The sequence below is a fragment of the Xyrauchen texanus genome, chromosome 17 (genome assembly GCF_025860055.1).
Source record: "Xyrauchen texanus isolate HMW12.3.18 chromosome 17, RBS_HiC_50CHRs, whole genome shotgun sequence".
NCBI lineage: Eukaryota > Metazoa > Chordata > Actinopteri > Cypriniformes > Catostomidae > Xyrauchen > Xyrauchen texanus.
In genome coordinates, this window is record NC_068292.1 from 38,187,858 (window position 1) to 38,203,713 (window position 15,856).

At 36.2% G+C, this 15,856-nt stretch overlaps 1 protein-coding gene across 1 annotated transcript; it reads right to left on the reverse strand.

The window, feature by feature from the left end:
- Positions 1–1,206: 1,206 nt before the first annotated feature.
- LOC127658156 (semaphorin-4A) lies at positions 1,207–15,105 on the reverse strand. The gene is given in 15 exon segments (XM_052147285.1): positions 1,207–1,737; positions 1,739–2,169; positions 2,720–2,796; positions 2,967–3,130; positions 3,904–4,019; positions 4,127–4,316; positions 8,396–8,537; positions 8,637–8,818; positions 8,994–9,127; positions 9,395–9,517; positions 9,924–10,017; positions 10,092–10,187; positions 10,906–10,962; positions 11,110–11,270; positions 14,960–15,105. Coding segments are annotated over 15 exon segments (2,349 nt in total). The 5' UTR covers positions 15,102–15,105; the 3' UTR covers positions 1,207–1,497.
- Positions 15,106–15,856: the final 751 nt, after the last annotated feature.

Here is a 15,856-nt window from a genome sequence, read left to right on the forward strand (position 1 = left end):
GGTTTCATTTAACGTGCAATAATGATGACGACTCGTTTATACAGTTGGTTACATGCAGATTTTAGCTAAATGGCGAGATGTTTTATGATATATCCCTGTGAGAGAGAAACAAGCTGGTCTTAGCTGTTTTTAGAGGGGGTTGGAAACTTTTTAGCTGGGAGACCAAGCTAGATAAATCTTGGCAAGGTTGAGAGACCCAAGACCAATTCACAAGTTCAAGCTTGTTAGTAGGGATGGGCGGATCGATACTTCCGATACTGATGCGGTATCAAGAATATCGATCCTCACATAAAATATCGATTTTGAAGTTTTTATTTTTTACTAGTGATCTTATTATTTAGATAACATGAATATTAATGTATCCCATAATCTTCGAAGTGGAAAAGAATAATTATATGAGTGAATTGTTGCACAGGCTCCGGAACTATTTTTTCTTCCGCTCATTGTGATGCACAGAAATGCTAAAATACACCAGCAGACAGCGCTCACCCTTTCAGCCACAGCGCTCGATCAAAGAGGGAGCAGTGCTTTCATGAGGTAAATGACAGAAAAACAGCATCTGGAGTTATTCACACCAAGTAATGACAAACCAAGACATCACGTGTATTATAATGGGCTTGTATGACCATTTTTACAGGCTTATTTAAATTCAGAGGTGTTAACACATTGACAATGATCTTTAACCCTCGTTAATAATTATACCCTTATGAAAACTACCAATGGATTTAATGTAGAAATATTGTATCAACTACGACTTTAGTAACAAAGTTTTCTTTCTTTTTGGCAGTAACCAATGTTTTGATACAATTATCCACGGTTTTACTACAGCATTACTGTAGTATTAATTTGGTAACTTGGTTTTAGTAATAGTAGCCATATAATAATATCTATGGTTAATTTTGTGGTTTTAAATAATATCAAAAGAAGTGGCAGGATCCCGACAATCATAACCAATTTTAGGTCAGTCAATGAATAGCCTAAACTTAATTCTCCACCGAAATGCATTTAAATACCCCCATCAGTTCTCTTTCACCAAGGAAGAAAAACTAAATAATTTAAGCAGAAGGGATTGTGGGTATTCCTCATAGCATCAATTGTGTACTCAATCGTTATTAACACTTCAAATCTTAAGTCTATAGATTTTTTAAACAAACAAGTTCAAGGATCTTAGATATTTGATTTATGAGCCTAAAAATTAATTGACATTTCAAGTAATGTTTAATTAAGACAACTTGATTTTTCCAGTAATGACAACATTAGGGTTTACAGTGCAGAGCTGACATAGTTGCGACAGAACATATAAGAATGAAATAAATGAATTATAAATAAAATGGAACTATATTTGTGTCAAGAACATTTGTGATCATCCCTTTGACTAATTTCAAAGTGAAAATGTTGCCATTGTAAAAGTGTGGGACATGATTCGTATCATATCTCAAGAATATGCGTATTCTTTATGACAAACCCTTCTATTATTGGTACTGCAGGTTTTTGGGCTCAGCTGGTAGAGGTTTTATTTTCCTCCATTTCAGTTTGCCAGATATTGTCTGTCTCAGTGTCTTTAGGGGGTTTCTGAGGGGCAGTTCTGTTACATCGCAAACTGTGTCTCCACAGGACCACAAAAGCAGCAAATACACAGAGACACATGACAAACAGAAAGCAAAAAGCAACCATTTCAGTGTAGTAACTTTTCTGGGAGATACAAACAGCTTTTCCAGAAGTGTTTATGTGATTAGTCCTGCGCTTGTTGTGTATTGCCCCTGTCTGTCGTAATAAATTGATCTATCGTTTTCCATTTTGTAGGGTTTGATTCTTCAAACCCATGTGTTGTGTAGTATTCAGGGATTGGCTCCACTTCAGTGTCCTTGCTTTTGTTCAGGGCGATTCCATGATTCTGGTATGTTGGGTCAGAGAGAGAGCGAGGTTGAAAAGGAAGAATTACAGAGAAGGCAGCAATGGTTTGCTTGAAGTCAAGTTCCTCTGAGATGCAGCTGTAGGTGTTCACAGTATCTGGAGTGACACGGAAGGTCAGGCTGCCGTCTGTCTGCTGCAGGTATGGAAACTGGGACACAACACTGTTGTTTGCAAACCTCCATGTCACTTCTGCCAGTCTGGATCTCAATGGACATGGTAAAACCACAATCTCATTAAACTGTGCTATCTGTGTCACTAGAGAAAGACACAAGTATGAAATTTAATACTGACTGATGTTAAACATAAGTACATTCACAAAATATTCACAATCTATGACAAATTTTAGTTAGACTATACAAAAATTATTTAAAATGTTGCTAAAATATGCAAGAGTAGTTTTATATGAGGTCATATTAACTTATACATTTTCATTTGTAAATTAATTTTTCATTCGGAAATTCGTAAAAAAAGTATTTCAGAAGTATGCTTTGATGATAAGCTCTGTTTTTCATGGAAGAAAACACTTATAGTGTGGATGAGAGGCGTAAAGGTAGTAAAAAACGTAGTCATTGTGTTTCCCTCTTCTTCTTTTCAACAAAGCTAGAATTATAGATTGAGTGCAACTTAACTAGCAAAAACGCTGTCTCCATATAAAGCATTGTATGACGATGAATCTTCTCAGTTATCTAGATGAGTTAAGAATTTAGCCATTAATTGGTAAGATCTGGTTTTTAATATTTGTTTTGGTATTAGACATGTGGTGAGAAAATGTAAGTCTTGTAGGTAACACAGAAGATGCATTCACCTGTAGCAGGACCTGCAGCAGTATTTTTTAACTCTACGCAATTTTCATGGACGTCTCCGCCTTCTACGTCCTGGTGTCTGTGTTTGAAACACAAAAAAGATGAGCAGCATTAGGCCTATACAGGTTGTCATTTTCATGAACGATATACAGGTATAGCTTACAACAATTTACCCATTGGATCAGACATTGATTTAATAAAAAGAGTGCATTTAATAGACCAATTTCTGGTACAGAAAGGATAACTCACAGATGAGACCCAATACTAGACACAGTAGTGCACACTCTGGTCTCTGAATCCCAGCCACAGAATGGGTCACGTGCTAACACACACTCTGCACAGTTAGGATAGGCTGAGCAGTTGGACACAGGCACACTAAATACACCCTCAGAAGAGCCAATGAACAGCACACCCTTAAAAGAATTTATAAAAGTCAATAAAGGCCAAAGAATGAGACATGAACACATTATGCATTCAATTATTTATGGCTCTGGTACAAAACCTAGTGAGCTGCCTATGTAGAAGCATTTTCAGGCATCACAGATGTAAAGAATGTTTAAAAAAGTAGGCAGTAGGGATGCACCAATAAAAAAGGTTTTCTGCTGATATGATATCCAATTATTTCAGCCTGGTCTCATAAACATTACGTGACTGTGCAACATTTTTGCAAAAATGAAATGTGCTTCATGACATGTTTGGCTGCAGTTTCCCAGTGAAATGTTCCACAGGGGGTGCCAAAAGCCAGTGAAATGGTGTTGTAATCAGACACATGTTTTAAGGTGAATATTAGATAGATGGAGGTTTACATTAGTAAAACATACCTCCCTAACCTAAAACCTTAACCTGAATGTAACCAATAGTGATCTAAAATAAAATGAGAGTTACACAAAACAGGCATCCTTACCTAAACCAAATCCTTAGCCTAACGGATAGGGTTGGCGAATTCAGGCAAGCTACCGTGGAAGCTAATCACATTGGAATTAGTGTGTAAATGTAAGTCAGTCTGTAATATAAGTGTTAAAATGTATAGTTTTTCAAATTATGAATTAGAGTAAAAGTGGTTAGCAAGGAGGCAGGAGTTAGCAAAGCAGCTAACTAGGTTTTGTAACAGCCAATGTGTGTAAAATGTACCACTGTTTGATCAGCAAAGGGAAAAGACAAAGAAAGAGAATGAATGCTTTAAAACCTTGCTGGTGGAGAGGAGAATATTTTTCATGGTCTGTGGTTGCTTAAAAACCTGAATCTCCTCGATGATATGAGGACCTTTAGACAGCAGGACAACTTTATGAAGAAAGCCAGACTCTGAAGAAAACAGAAAGACAGGAATGGAAGGAGTCTAGCCTTAATAATCAGGAGAAATAACAAATAAACAGAAGTTAACAGTAACTAAATATTCATTATGTATTTACCAGTGATCAGGTATAGGAGGGTGTAGTTGCGTTTATTTGCAGCTTGAGTTCTCTGAGCAGCTATACGGCTATAACGCTCCACCGTGGATGATAGAAGCAGTTTCTTCCCCACAGGGCGCACAGGTTTTTCAGTAAGGAAGCTCTTTTTTACAGTGTTTAACACGCTGTCACTGTCGTTAAATAATCCACACTGTGAAGAGATAAGATAACTATGGAATATGCAAGTTTTGAGATGCAGCAATTTAAAATAGATATGTATATTTCTGCCCTCTTTGCACTTATATACAGAGCTCCCAACTACAAAAAGGATTTTATTCTAGAATTTTCTGAATTTTTATCTTCTGTGATAATTAATTGTGATAGCCTTCTAAATGTAGGCGATTTTAACTATCATGTCTGCTGTCCCAGTAAGCCTCTGGTTAGTGAATTTTTACATTTGCTGGACCCACTCACTCAATCTGTGGTGGGATCCACTCACAGGCAGGTTCACACTTTGGATTTGATGCTGTCATGGGGTGTGGTTTGTGATGTGGTCATAGACAACATTTGCCTCTCGGATCATATGCCGATTACTTTTAATGTTTCTCTTCTGGGTCAATTTCGAACACTAAGCCATTAGGCAGTTGTGTCCGTTCAATAAAGTCTTCATCAGCATGCCAGTTCTTTGATGTATATTATTCATTTCTGGTGTTCCATACCATTGAGTCTTTTCAATCTAGTCTGTGAACAGATGTGTTGGTGTCACATTTTAACAGTACATGCAGTGATATCTTGGACTCTATTGCTCCTTTTAAAACTGTAAAAACCTGAAGCTAGACACCAGCCATGGCTAAATAATGATACCCATATATTTAAACAAAAGTGGAGCAGAGCAGAGGAAGTGGAAAAAATATAAGCTTCAGGTATCTTGTTATATTCTTAGAGATTGTATGACTACTTACAGCACTCTGTTAAAGCAGCAAAGGCATTTCTGATAATCTTGAAGAATTCTTATAGTCACAAAGTACCATTTCACACAATACAGCACTCAATCCTGCCAATACCACATTTCCTGATGAATCTTTGACAGCATGTGAACATTTTCTACATTATTTCATGGATAAGATTGACACTATTAGATCTAGCGTTCCTTCTCTTGACCTTAATCTTGATCTTCCCCCCCGTTCTTCCCACATTATTAAGTTTGAACCTGTCACTCTCTCTCACCATCTGAAGCCTGCCTAATGCTCTGTAGATATTGTTCCCCCTCGCTTTTTAATCCAGGTTCTGGATGTTGTCGGTTCTAGTCTTTTGCCAATAGTCTACAGTAGTTTAATAAATGGCACGGTCCCGTCATGTTTTAAGCATGTGGTAGTGCAACCCCTCCTTAAAAAGTCTAGTCTTGACCCCACATCATTACAGGCTGGGGAGCTTGAGTAGCTCAGCAATTAAAGATGCTGACTACCACACCTGGAGTCGCAAGTTCAAATACAGGGCGTGCTGAGTGACTCCAGTCAGGCTACCTAAGCAACCAATTGGCCCAGTTGCTAGGGTGGGTAGAGTCACATTGGGTTAACCTCCTCGTGGTCGCCATAATGGGGTCCTTGCTCTTGGTGGGGCACGTGATGAGTTGTGCGTGGAAGATAGCACAACTCATCCCCACACGCACTAGGTCTCCATGGTAACATGCTCAACAAGCCACTTGATAAGATGTGTGGATTAACAGTCTCAGACATGGAGGCAACTGAGAGTCACTATACCACCACGAGGACCTAGAGCGCATTGGGAATTAAGCATGCCAAATTGGGGAGAAAAGGGAGAAAACTCACACAAAAAAATAATTATAATAATAATAATTACAGGCTGATTTCAAAATGACCTCTTTTATAAAAACATTTGTTGAATGTTATTTCCCTTCAGCTTTCTGCTTTTTTAAAAGAATATATAAATGTTTATACATTTTAGTCTGGGTATAGTGCAAAACACAGAACAGAGTCTGATCTCCTCAAAGTTTCGAGCAAATTAATTCGGTGGTAAAAGGGGGCTTTTTTCAACCGTTTCTGTCATTCAAGGATCTGGAGACTGTTATTCATTGCATTTGGGGCTTTCAAATGCTTCATTATCACATTTACAGTTAGTGCAAAATGCAGCAGCTAGACTCCTAACTGGCACTGGGAAGCACAATAGTGTTTCTCCTGTGATGGCCTCTTTGCACTGGCTTCCAGTTAAATATATAGTTCAATCTAAGGTTCTCTTGGGTCTGCATGGGGTTGCACCTGATTAAATTTCTGACTTTCTCCATCGATATCAAACCGCTAGACCATTAAGGTCTTCACAGAGTCCGCTTTTAAGTGTCCCCAAGTACCTTTGAAATCTAAAGGTGATAGTGCCCTCTCCTTTGGAATAGTCTGCCTCTCCTCATTAGATCCTGTGGTACAATTGTGTCTTTTAAAGCTCAACTTTTCTCTATTAGCCTGTATTTATATTTTGGTTTATGTTTTTATTGTGTATGTATTTAAATGTGGCCGTATTTAAATGTTTCTATTGTAAAACACTTTGGTCAACTTGTGTTGTTTTAAATGTGCTATAGAAATAAATGTGATTGATTGATTGATTGAAGACACAAAAATAACATGAAATCAGAATTGACAGTGCTATAATGTAATAAATTGCTCCTTCCCCTAAAGTGAAGTTTTTGCCATTATTTCTTTTCTCATATCCTGTTCCACAATATGTCACATTACGCATATATTTCAAATGTGTTGCAAATGTTGTTTCTTGTTCCACCAAACTCAGGCCACTGGTTCTGGGGCTGCTCAAACAAACAGTTTACAATAGAGCGCAACAGTCTGGCTCTGTGAGTAAAAATCACATTTACTTTTTTCTTAGGGAAATTGATTATTAACCATAACTTATAAACATTTAGAGACAGACTTATCATGAGCTCTGAGGTTGTTAATCGGGGGTTTGTGCTTCTGTTGAAGCCTTAAGTCTCTTTTTAAAATTGTGTTTAATAGTGGAATTCCTGGTGAAAGCAACACTATCCATGATCCTGAGGGGAAAAATCCACCAATAAGAGAATCACGTCAAACAAGCAGCAGCAAAAGAGCATTGCAGTGACCGCCCACTCCAGTAACACTTTGTGAATGACGTAATTGAGTCAATCCATAACTCTTGAAGTACTTGTAAATTTGTATTAATCTTAATATTTTACAATATTTCAACTTAATTAATTAATTAAAACAATTTAACATCTATACTGTAGTTCTAAAGTTTCCCATAGTTGTAAAAGGATTATTCAGGGTTCAATGCAAGTTCAATCAACAGCATTAATGTTGATTACCACAAAATATAGTTTTGCCTTGTCTTTCCTTTTCTTCCAAACAAGAAAAGCAAAAATCTGGGTTACAGTGAGGCACATAACATGGAAGTGAATGGGGCCAAACTGTAAATGTTAAATCACTCAATGTTTCACTTGTTTACGTCTTGTGGTATAGCCACGAGACGTAAACAATATTTGTGTTAGCATGATTTAACTGTGATAAAACCACTTACTAACCATTTATGTGTGAAGTTATATAACATTTTTTGAATTCATTGTCATGACCACGCAATGCCAAAAACCTAAAACGACCGGGGGAAAAAAAAATTTAAACAACTTTACAGCTCAAATAATTCACTATTTTTAACAGAAAAATGTATGTAAGTCAATTTTATAAAATTATAAGCTTCACATTTCTGCCTTTAAACCCACAAAAAATTGCCCCATTAACTTCCATTGTACTGTAAGTGCCTCACTGTAACCTTGAGATTTTGCTTTTATTTTTAATGAAAAGGAGGGGCGAGTCGAAATATATATATTTGTTTTTTGTGGTAATCAACATTATGCCAAAAATGTTGTCTATTGATCATAACTTGTATTGAACCTAGAATATTCCCCTTAATCTAATTACATCGTTTGCAATGCTTCATGGGATTGTAGTTTATTACCTTATTAAAGACATTAAGTATTCAGTCTTGTACCTTTGTCTTTTTGTCTGATTTGTTTTTTGTTTTTGCTTTAAATCAAAGTTTGTAATGTGATTCACCTTGGAGTTGATTGGTTCACTTCATGGCTTTAAAACCTTTATAAATGATTTTAAGAAATCCTATAAAAAAGTGAATGGAAAAAAGTCTTCCAAAACCAAGACCTGAAAAAGTGTGCGGGCACTCTGTGATAGTGGCGCAAACACTCTGGACCTTCAACCCAATGTTATAGTAGATGCACTTGGCTGTCTTAGTCTTTGTTACCTTGCCGAGTTTGCCGTATGTGTTTGGCTGGCGTGACCAGAAGTTTCCGTGTATATCATAGGTCTTGTAGTCCCCCGAAAAAGCTTCTTTAATATCTGTCAAACTGAAAGCACACACTGCTGACAGACCAGAGGAAGATGACCTGATAGAGAGAATGATAGATTGGAAGAGTTTAAACAAAAGTCAGAAAAGTTAATTTTTGTCTTGATGGAGGTTTTGATTGAAATGTATTTGTTGGCACCATTGGGGGATAAAGACTCCGTAGAACAGAGTTTTGTCTGGAGACTCATCGTCTGGTGGGGACAGTGTGACAATATCTTGCAACATGTTGAACTGGAGCTCTTGCGCTTGTTGGCAAACCAGCTGAGCCTTAGCAAAGGATGTCCAGCGCTTCTGTAGGACACGGTTTCCCCCTTTGTCATCCTGTTTAAAAGTAATTGTTTTGATGATACTATTAAAACTAGACAGTATCATATATGTAAATCTAAATGTAAATCCAGTTGTTCATGAAATATTTGCAAACAACATTCTAATGGACTAATTGATCTTTAGTTATAGAAGTAATTTATTCAGATTCAGAATGAGAGAAAGATCTCACCGTGCAAACCTGGGCCACACGAGACACAGTAAAAGAGTTCACAAATGAGTCCCCTTTCAAGTCCCCAACCTCAGTGAAGAATAATAGGACCTTGCCTTCACTGCCGATGTGTGTAGAACTTATGAATAAAGGGTCTAAGAGAAGTACAAAACATTTCACTATTAAAAGACTCAATATTTCACTCTTAAAGATGAAGATTGTCATTTTTACATCACCAAACAGAATTACACAAATAATGACTGTTTCCTGTCTGCCGTTGGTCAGATAAAAACAGATAGTTCCACCTCAAACTCACAAAACTTAAACCATTGATTGAATTTAGACAAGAATAATTAAGAAATACATTAAATACAGTGCTTTGTGGTAGCCTTATGTTTGGGTCAGACAGAGTTTATACAAACCATTTAACAATTTTGGCACACTTTCAAGCACCAAGTTGTTATGTGTGCCTTTGCTAAGACAGCGAGCAATGACACGTTTGTCCCCAAAGAAGCCAACATTGGTCGCTGTGTACAGCTCTTCATCTGTAAATGAGAGGCCACAGTTATGTATGTGCAGTGAAATTTTAGCATTTGAAGTGATAGTTTACATCAAGAAATACAATTACCTCATATTGTTCCAAAACTGTAGGACTTTTTTTCTTCTGTCGAACACATAAGCTGTTTAGCAAACTGTTAGCCTCAGCCCCCATTTACTCTCATTGCATCTTTTTCCATACATTAATAGTGCATGGTGACTGAGACTAACTTTCTGCTTAACATCTAATCTTTTTGTGTTCCATGAAAGAAAGAATGTCAAATAGTTTGAAACAACATGAGGGTGAGTAAATGATGACAGAATAAAATTGTTTTGGTAAACTGTCCCTTTAAAAAAGTATATTTCATTGGAATATTTTTGAGGTAATCCTAAATTCAGTTTCTGCCCTCTCACCAACAATGATGGCTGTGTTCCTCTGGGTGGAACTGTAGGGACAGCAGTTTTTGGCATCCTTTGTTTCTCTGTTGGCACTCAGAGAACTTGCTGGCTAAAAAAGAGATGTCCAATATGTTAGTGTTTAAGATTAAATCTATTGATCTTGTGCAATTCTTTTAAACTTACAATGATTATGCCTTGTGGTCCATATGCATTCGTTCCACAGACATAAAGGTGTGTAGAGTTGAAAAATTGTAGAATACGGATGAAGTTGCCACAGTCCTGCACAGTTATGGAGAAACGGTTATATGTTGTACAGTTATACGGTACCATAAATCACATTTAATGACAGGAAATAATAAAGTTTCTATCCCAGGAAATTCTTAAAGGAATATTTTGGGTTCAATACAAGTTAAGTTCAATCAACAGCGTTTGTGACCATCTTGTTTACCAGAAAACAAAAATTTATTAAAAAAAAAAAAGAAAGAAAAAGAAAAAAAGAGGCACTTACAATGGAAGTGAATGAGGCCAATCCATAAATGGTACAATAATCACTGTTCAAAAGTATAGACACAAGATTTAAACATTGTGCGTGTTAATGCGATTTTAGTGTGGTAAAATAGCTTATTAACCTTTTTTTGTAAAGTTATCACCAATTTCACAACTTCGTTGACATAACAATGTAATGTCAACAAACCCTTAAACCATAATACAACTGTAAAATTACAATTTAAACAAATTTACAGCTCAAATACTGCTTAAGTTTTAACAGAAGTGCTTTTATAAAATTATAAGCTTCACGTTCCACCTTTAAACCTTCCCAAATTTGTCCCCATTCACTTCCATTGTAAGTGACTCACTTTAACTTTGATTTTTGTTTTTTAAAGAAAATGTGTAATTTTTGTGGTAATCAGCATTAAGCCACAAGTGACGTTGATTGAGCTGAACTTGTATTAAACCCGAAATATTCCTTATATAGAACATTGGCAATAGCACTTACCGTCTTTGAGGCTGTTGTACATTTATTTAGATTGTCTTTAGATGCTGTCCAATCCAACTGTAAAAATAAATCTATTGAGATCTTCATGAAGGAAGTTCAAAGGAACAGAATCAAACATTCTTGCATATGCAAATTTAAATATAACAGTACTCTCTGTGTGCAAATTCTTCCCCCATCACTAAACTACTTCAAAACCTTACTCACCTTTTCTTTGAGTGTGATATTATCAGGCTGACTGACATCCAGTGAGAGCACAGCATCTCGAGCACCAACAAATAGTGTATGAGCATCAGTGCTGAGGAGCAGAGTGGTGGAGTTCTTCACTGTAGAGCTGTGGTAGATGCCCAAGACACGCTCTGGACTTCCTGTGAGAGAAAAACAGTGGTTAAGTTATATAGTGAATGGCATGACAAACCCATTTCCCAAACCCATTCATTTATACAGTATATAAATATATACATACTGTATATGTATATGTAGGTCCACCTCGTGCCGCCAAAACAGTGCCAACCCACATCTCAGAATAGCATTCTGAGATTATATTCTTCTCACCACAATTGTACAGGGTGGTTATCTGAGTTACCGTAGACATAGTCAGTTCGAACTAGTCTAGAAATTCTCTGTCTCTCTCATCAACAAGGCATTTCCATCCACAGAACTGCCACTCACTGGAAGTTTTTTGTTTTTGGCTCCATTCTGAGAAAATCCCAGGAGATCAGCAGTTACAGAAATACTCAAACCAGCCCATCTGGCACCAACAATCATGCCACGCTCCAAATCACTGAGATCACATTTTTTTCTCATTCTGGTTGTAGATGTGGACATTAACTCCTGACCCATATCTGAATTATTTTATGCACTGCTACCACACGATTGGCTGATTAGATAATCGCATGGATGATTGATAGTGCCATACTGCTGATCTCCTCGGATTTTCACACAAAGAAGTCTCTAGTAGTTACTCAGAATGGTGCCAAAAGCAAAAAAACATCCAGTGAGTAACAGTTCTGCAGATGGAAATGCTTTGTTGATGACAGATGTCAACAGTGAATGGCCAGACTGGTTTGAACTGGCAAAGTCTACGGTATCTCAGATAACAGCTCTGTATAATTGTGGTGAGAAGAATATCATCTCAGAATGCTATTATGAGATGTGGGTTGGCGCTTTTCTGGCGGCACGAAGGGGACCTATACAATAGTAGGCAGGTGGTTTATGTTGTGGCTGATTGGTGTGTGTATATATATATTAGGGCTGTTGATTTAATGCGTTAATTCAGTGCGATTCATTTTATAAAAAATAACGCTTTAAAAAAATTAACACAATTAATCTCATGCACTGTATAAGGAAGATTCCTGAGAAATGCAAGCTTGTAGTACCACCTGTTTACTCCAGAGGGCAGTAAGTGAAACTTCAGCTGTGTGAAAACGCGCAGTTTATACTGTGAAGAAAACCAAAATCTTCACCAGCAACAACACAGACATGCGTTACGTTCTTGCGTTCAAAACACTTGATTGAGCGCAAATCCGAACTAAGGGATCTCAAGATGTGTTTAAAGATGGAGTATTAAACTATATTTAACTTGACACAGTGAACTAAACATTTTATGTTTATGATGCAACGCACCCGAGACGCTACACAAGCATGTCTGACGCAGGTGTAGATTGATGGGTCCTTAAACAAGCCCTCATAATAAATCTCCAACTGATTGACAAATTCACTTGTGAAATGGATTGCTGTGAACTGTATGCCAATGATTGACTTATGATCAATAATATGGTAGTAAACAATACATTGTATTCTAAAGCCGCTTTTTTTGTATTGTCTTATCAATGATTAACTCTTCTGCATTTTAATTATCGGAATATTTTATATATATATAATTGTTAAATATTTAAAGATAACTATGTATAATCTTTTCATCATTATATATCGAATTATTGTTGTATGAGTGGCTTTCTCACCAAAAAATAGTTGTGCCACCATATTAATTTATTACTTTAAAAATGCACTTTGGGGTTGATCAGTGGCGGACTGGCCATTGGGCCGGTAGGTTGGGACCGCAATAAGCAAAAATGAGCTGCAGAACGGACCACAAAACGGCATTTATAAGGCAACTAACAAAAACTCCATTAGTCTTAAGATGTTTAGTTAGTGGAGATATGAAGAATGAAGAAAAACTTAAAAGGCTAAGATTCTTGAAAAAATACCTTTAGTAGTTTGGCACAAAGTTTTCTTTATTACACTTTAAAATAAGGTCACATATGTTAACATTAGTTAACAAATATTTTTAATATGAACTAACAAGGAATAATAATTTTACAGAATGTATTAGTCTTTGTAAATGTTACTTTCAATATATACTAATACATTTTTAAATCAAAAGTTGTATATGTTAACATTATTTAATGCACTATGAACTAACATTAACTATTTGTTTGAAAACCTTTTTGGAAATGATTTAAGAAAATATTATGAATTAAAAAATATGTGTGTTTACATATTTGGATATGTACACTAGAAAAATATATTGTAACTTCTTGATGGTTACCTAAGATTTTTAGAGTCTTAAAATCAAAACTTTTGTTGAAACATGAAACCAACACAAATACAAAGATCACAAATCTTTGCGCATGCATTTTAAATAAGATTGTTGTTTTCATAATCTTATTTGTAATTTAACCTATGTATGTTCACAGTTTTGAAATTAAGCAACAACAGAGACTCTTCCTCTTTTTGTTCTGAGGAAATAAGCATGGGCATGAGGCCAAGGGTTAGCAATCCTGCACACACATACAGAAATGTGACCATAATATGTTTTGTGCTTTACAGTAGTTAACGTAAAAAACAGTCTGAATTATTTATTTTTTCATGCTAATTGCTTTGTTAATGTTCTTATAGCAATTTCGAAAAATAACTTTCCATTTTCCGTTTCTATAGGGGCACCAAATTGTGACTGAGAAACCTCAGTGTGGTCATACATGCAGAGTTTTAATATATGTGAGCGTCTTTATTCTGAAAAAGTAAACGTGTAAGCCAAATATATCAAAGTGAGCTGTGAGTTTCAGAGTAATTTCCCTTCCAAAAACTCATTTATTAATAATTTTCATTTATTTATAATCTTCAAGACAGTGTACATTTAACTTGCCATGACAATTCTACTGATCTATGAAGGATTGTTGCATTTAGCATCTTAGTTATATTTTAGATTATCCGACTGTAGCTCAGATATCTTTGCCAGATATACTGTGTAGAGCAGAAACTAGGCCTAACCACAATCTTAAGATATACATTTTGACAGCAGTATGTTGTTGGTCTTAAAATATGTGGTTGGAGAGAATTGGTTAGTTTACCATCAGCACACTAGGGTGCTGCAATAAGACCATTAAGCATTTGCAAACAGCACTAATGTGTAATACAAAAAACAAAACTAACAAATTCACAGAACATAGATCGCAAGATCTTACAAATTGTGAGATCTTACTGATTGTCTGATTGACTATAGGGTAGAGCAGAGATATTGATATTCTGTTTCTATATCTCTCTAAACCCACATGCCTGAGAAAGGAAATCTTACACCCACTGGTCATTTCCTGGAAAGAATCTGATAATTGATTATATATTATTCTAGTCTAAACCTATACATTTGCATACACTGATGTTTGATTGATTTGTGAATTTCATACCAAACTAACTAACAGTTAGAAGATTGTAATAATCAGTTTCTGACATTTGGATTAACATGTTTACATGAATGATCAAATTCCGATTGATTTAGGAATAATTTTTGTGCATTTATAAGCAGTGAGTGTCTTGTAAGTAGTTGAGCTATTGTTTGATTTGTCAAAGTCACAGCACAAAACTGTAGTCAACAAACATTCTGTATGAAATATGGTTAAATGTGTGATATCAGCAGCCATCTGGATGAAATGTGTAATCAAAATGCAATCACTCTGAAAACGTACACTCTAAATTTGACACACTTGACTACATAAAGGCAAGTTTTCCATTAGTAAAGAATATTTAGCTATTGTTCATCAATCTGAGTTTCACTTACCGTGGGGGAATGACATGCGAGGAGAAAGCAGGGAGGCCTGAAACGAGTCTACTGATCCAAAGACGAGTACTATAAACATCCATATATTGAACAATCCTGCCATACTAACAGGCGATTTCAGATCAGAACCTGCCCTGATCATCTACCAAAACACTTATGAGTGACAGGCCCTTACTTCCTCTGATGAGCTCTTATATACACAGTAGGAAGGAAAGTGAAAACCTCAAACCACACTGAGTTTACTCCTCTTTTAACCAGCATCCACTAAAAACATCCTAATGGCTCGTTTTCTGGCAGCTGCCCAGAATGAGCCATTTGCAATATCTAATTTTTTATTTTATTAAATCAGTGCTCAACTCAAGAATAAATAATAAGTGTGCTTTACACAAAGTATGTTGCCTTTTTTTAGTTGGCCACATTCTATGATCCTGTTGACACCTGGTATTTGGTGATTCCATCACATGTGGTCAGCCCCAAATACAGGTCTAAACGGGTTCTTGTGATCAGACTACTATAAATACAAAGCCAAGGTAGTCAAAAATGCATGTGACCACATCGCATTTGAGGTATAAACGATAATCCATCCAGCCGGTTACAAACGGTTTTAAAAAGAAAGTCAGTATACATTTAAAAACCGTATACATACACAAGCCCGAGAACTTCACAGATCTCATTCAGTGTGTATTATATACACATGCACGGACACAGATGACAAACACAAACATCTGAGGCTCCTTTAATACAGGTAGTCCACTAAAATAACTGAGAATTCTATTCGAAATGTTGCGTTTGTGCTTAGATTGAATTTCAGATGCATCCGGGAGAAACAGCAGATTGTTCTTTGCACTTTCTTTGTCTTTTCTGCCGCTTGGTAGGCAGCTCACTACAGTAGGTTAT